Source organism: Limulus polyphemus, unplaced genomic scaffold (assembly GCF_000517525.1).
Source record: "Limulus polyphemus unplaced genomic scaffold, Limulus_polyphemus-2.1.2 Scaffold5279, whole genome shotgun sequence".
Lineage (NCBI taxonomy): Eukaryota > Metazoa > Arthropoda > Merostomata > Xiphosura > Limulidae > Limulus > Limulus polyphemus.
The window spans coordinates 58,877-61,525 of NW_013670889.1; the positions used below are offsets into that span (position 1 = coordinate 58,877).

Here is a 2,649-nt window from a genome sequence, read left to right on the forward strand (position 1 = left end):
TCATGTAAGAGGTAATGATGTAGTATAATATCTAATATCACAATGATGGCTACCTTGAAGAAACCATAGAGATCATACCAGGGGTCTCAGTTAGGATAGTATCCACTGTCATAATGATGACTATCTTGAAGAAACCATAGTGGTCATGTAAGAGGTAATGATGTAGTATAATATCTAATATCACAATGATGGCTACCTTGAAGAAACCATAGAGATCATACCAGGGGTCTCATTTAGGATAGCATCCACTGTCATAATGATGACTATCTTGAAGAAACCATAGAGGTCATACAAGGGGGTCTCATTTAGGATAGTATCCACTGTCATAATGATGACTATCTTGGAGAAACCATAGAGGTCATGTAAGAGGTCCTGATGTAGGACTATATCTAGTTTTATAATGGTGACTACTTTGAAGAAACCATAGAGATCATGGATTGTCTAATAAGAATGCTTGATCTAAATCCATTGGTACTTTTCTTTGGACTCTGTGAACATCAACCCATGAGTGTTCTAGATCTTGACATGATATTGACTTATCTACAGATATTATAGACAAGAAGCTCTGTAGCTGTTAGGTACTTTAACTCATTAATGAGATGTACTTATAAAATTAAGTAATGTTTATATAGATGTAAATATTTTTGGTAACCTGTGGAAACATTTTTCAGAACTTTATTTATCTATATTCATGTAATATTAAATTTTCTTCATATTTAAATGTTATAATTTTACAAGTTCTTAAACACTGCATAACTGAATATAAACTAGAACAGAACATTTACTTCTTAATGTATATAATTAGTGAAACTGTTAAAAAATGTTACATTTAATATTAGTGTCATTGTTTCGATGTACTGTGAAAATTAAAATTATTAATCTGTAGAAAAGTTGGATTTTAATTTGCAATTTAGTTCTATTGTGAAGACACCCCAAAGTAGTGAATGATTAATTAATTGTACTTTGTTTATGTAATAATGATTTGAATTTAATAAAATTATAACAATTTGGTTTTTAGGGTGAAAGAGAGTTTAAAGCTCCAGGAGAATGTTGTAGCAAATGTATCCAAGGTGAGTTCAGTTTTAATCTGGTTCAGTGGTATTAGTTGTTGTATGAGAGCATAATATACCTTGTTATACAATTATATTTGAAGTACGTAATACATAAGTTTCTTTTATGAAGAGGGAAATATATAGAACTTATAACATTCTCAGGAGAAGTAATATATTTATTTATATAATTTTAGTCGTCTACTGTGAGTTTAGTATGTTCTATATATCACATACAACCACATGGTGATGATGAATAGACAAGTATAGGCTCACTTGAGAATGTAGTAATGGTATTTACATCATTAAATAAACAGTAAAAGAAGACATTTGTTCTTGTATTTTTTTTTTACCCTGTACTTCAAACCTTTTGTTTCTACAATGGTTGTGATTATTCGTTGTTGTGTATGTATCTAAAACTTTCTCTTATTTTTGCTTATATTAAACCACAATGAATATTATTATTATTACATGAAATATATTTTGAATAATTAATACAGAGAGAGAATATTTATCTACTGAACCTATAAAAATTTTTTGTTGTTGCTGCTTTAGACCCAGCAGTCTGTACTTTGCAATCAAACAATAAGTTAGTTACTTTTGATGGAATGGAATTCCAGTTCACTGGCACATGTCGTTACACTTTATCTGAGGACTGTTCAGAAGGAGAATTTACACTTCAGCTAGAAGACTCTACTTCCAGAAGCTTAGGAAAAGTCCTCTATATATATACTCACTGTGTGAAGGTGGAGATCTTTTCTGGAGGTTCTGTGAAAGTTGATGGCCAACTTGTGTCTCTACCATACCGAAACAACAGAGTTGTACACGTGGATCCACTTCCAGGAGAGAAATCAGCAGTCCAAGTTAGCACTCAGTCAGGTGTGATTGTTGTTTGGTATCCTTCTGGGAAGACTGAAGTTCTTGTTCCACGTGATTTCCAGAAGAAACTCTGTGGTATTTGTGGAAACTTCAATGGCATTTTGGATGATGATTTCACCACTAAGCAACATCTTCCTGCAAGGACTGTGTTGGTAAGTATTGTAATAGCTGGGGATAAAATACTGGACTATATTTATATACATTTTCTTTTTAATTTAGACATATATTTAATATTTTATTCATATTACATGCAAATTGATAATAATACCAATTCTCTTTTAAGCAAATATTGGTTATTCCAATTCGTTGAATTAAATGGTTGAGTTGGTTTGTATTAGGATGTCAAGAAATTAATGTCGCATTTGGAACACTTTCATTAACCACCCCTCAAAAAACGTACATCACTTATAATAGTTAAATGAACCACCTAAATGTCATGTTAATATAATGTGTAAAGTTTAGTATACTCTAATCCCTTATAGTGGTGGCACACGATGAGACACATATTTGGCATTTAATGCTGTTTGAATAAAGAAGGGAAAAAATGCCTCTGTAGCCACAATGAATATCAAAGAAGTTTATGGAAATATTTTTAACATTTGTAAGTATCAATGATGGTTCAGCAAATTTTGTTCAGGTGACTTTAGCCTTAAAAACTGTGATGGCAGGGGCCAAGACGTTTGAATTGATATTGATGCTCTGAAGATGCTTGTTGAGTCTA

At 31.6% G+C, this 2,649-nt stretch overlaps 1 protein-coding gene across 2 annotated transcripts in view; it reads left to right on the top strand.

Moving 5' to 3' along the window:
• The window catches only part of LOC106472373 (sushi, von Willebrand factor type A, EGF and pentraxin domain-containing protein 1-like), a 64,459-nt gene that overhangs the window by 56,336 nt on the left and 5,474 nt on the right, over positions 1-2,649 (top strand). For both annotated transcript variants that reach the window (XM_022400959.1, XM_013933013.2), the window contains exons 18-19: positions 1,019-1,070; positions 1,605-2,080. In XM_022400959.1, the coding sequence (XP_022256667.1) occupies positions 1,019-1,070; positions 1,605-2,080 (528 nt within the window). The remainder of the gene's footprint in view (positions 1-1,018; positions 1,071-1,604; positions 2,081-2,649) is intronic.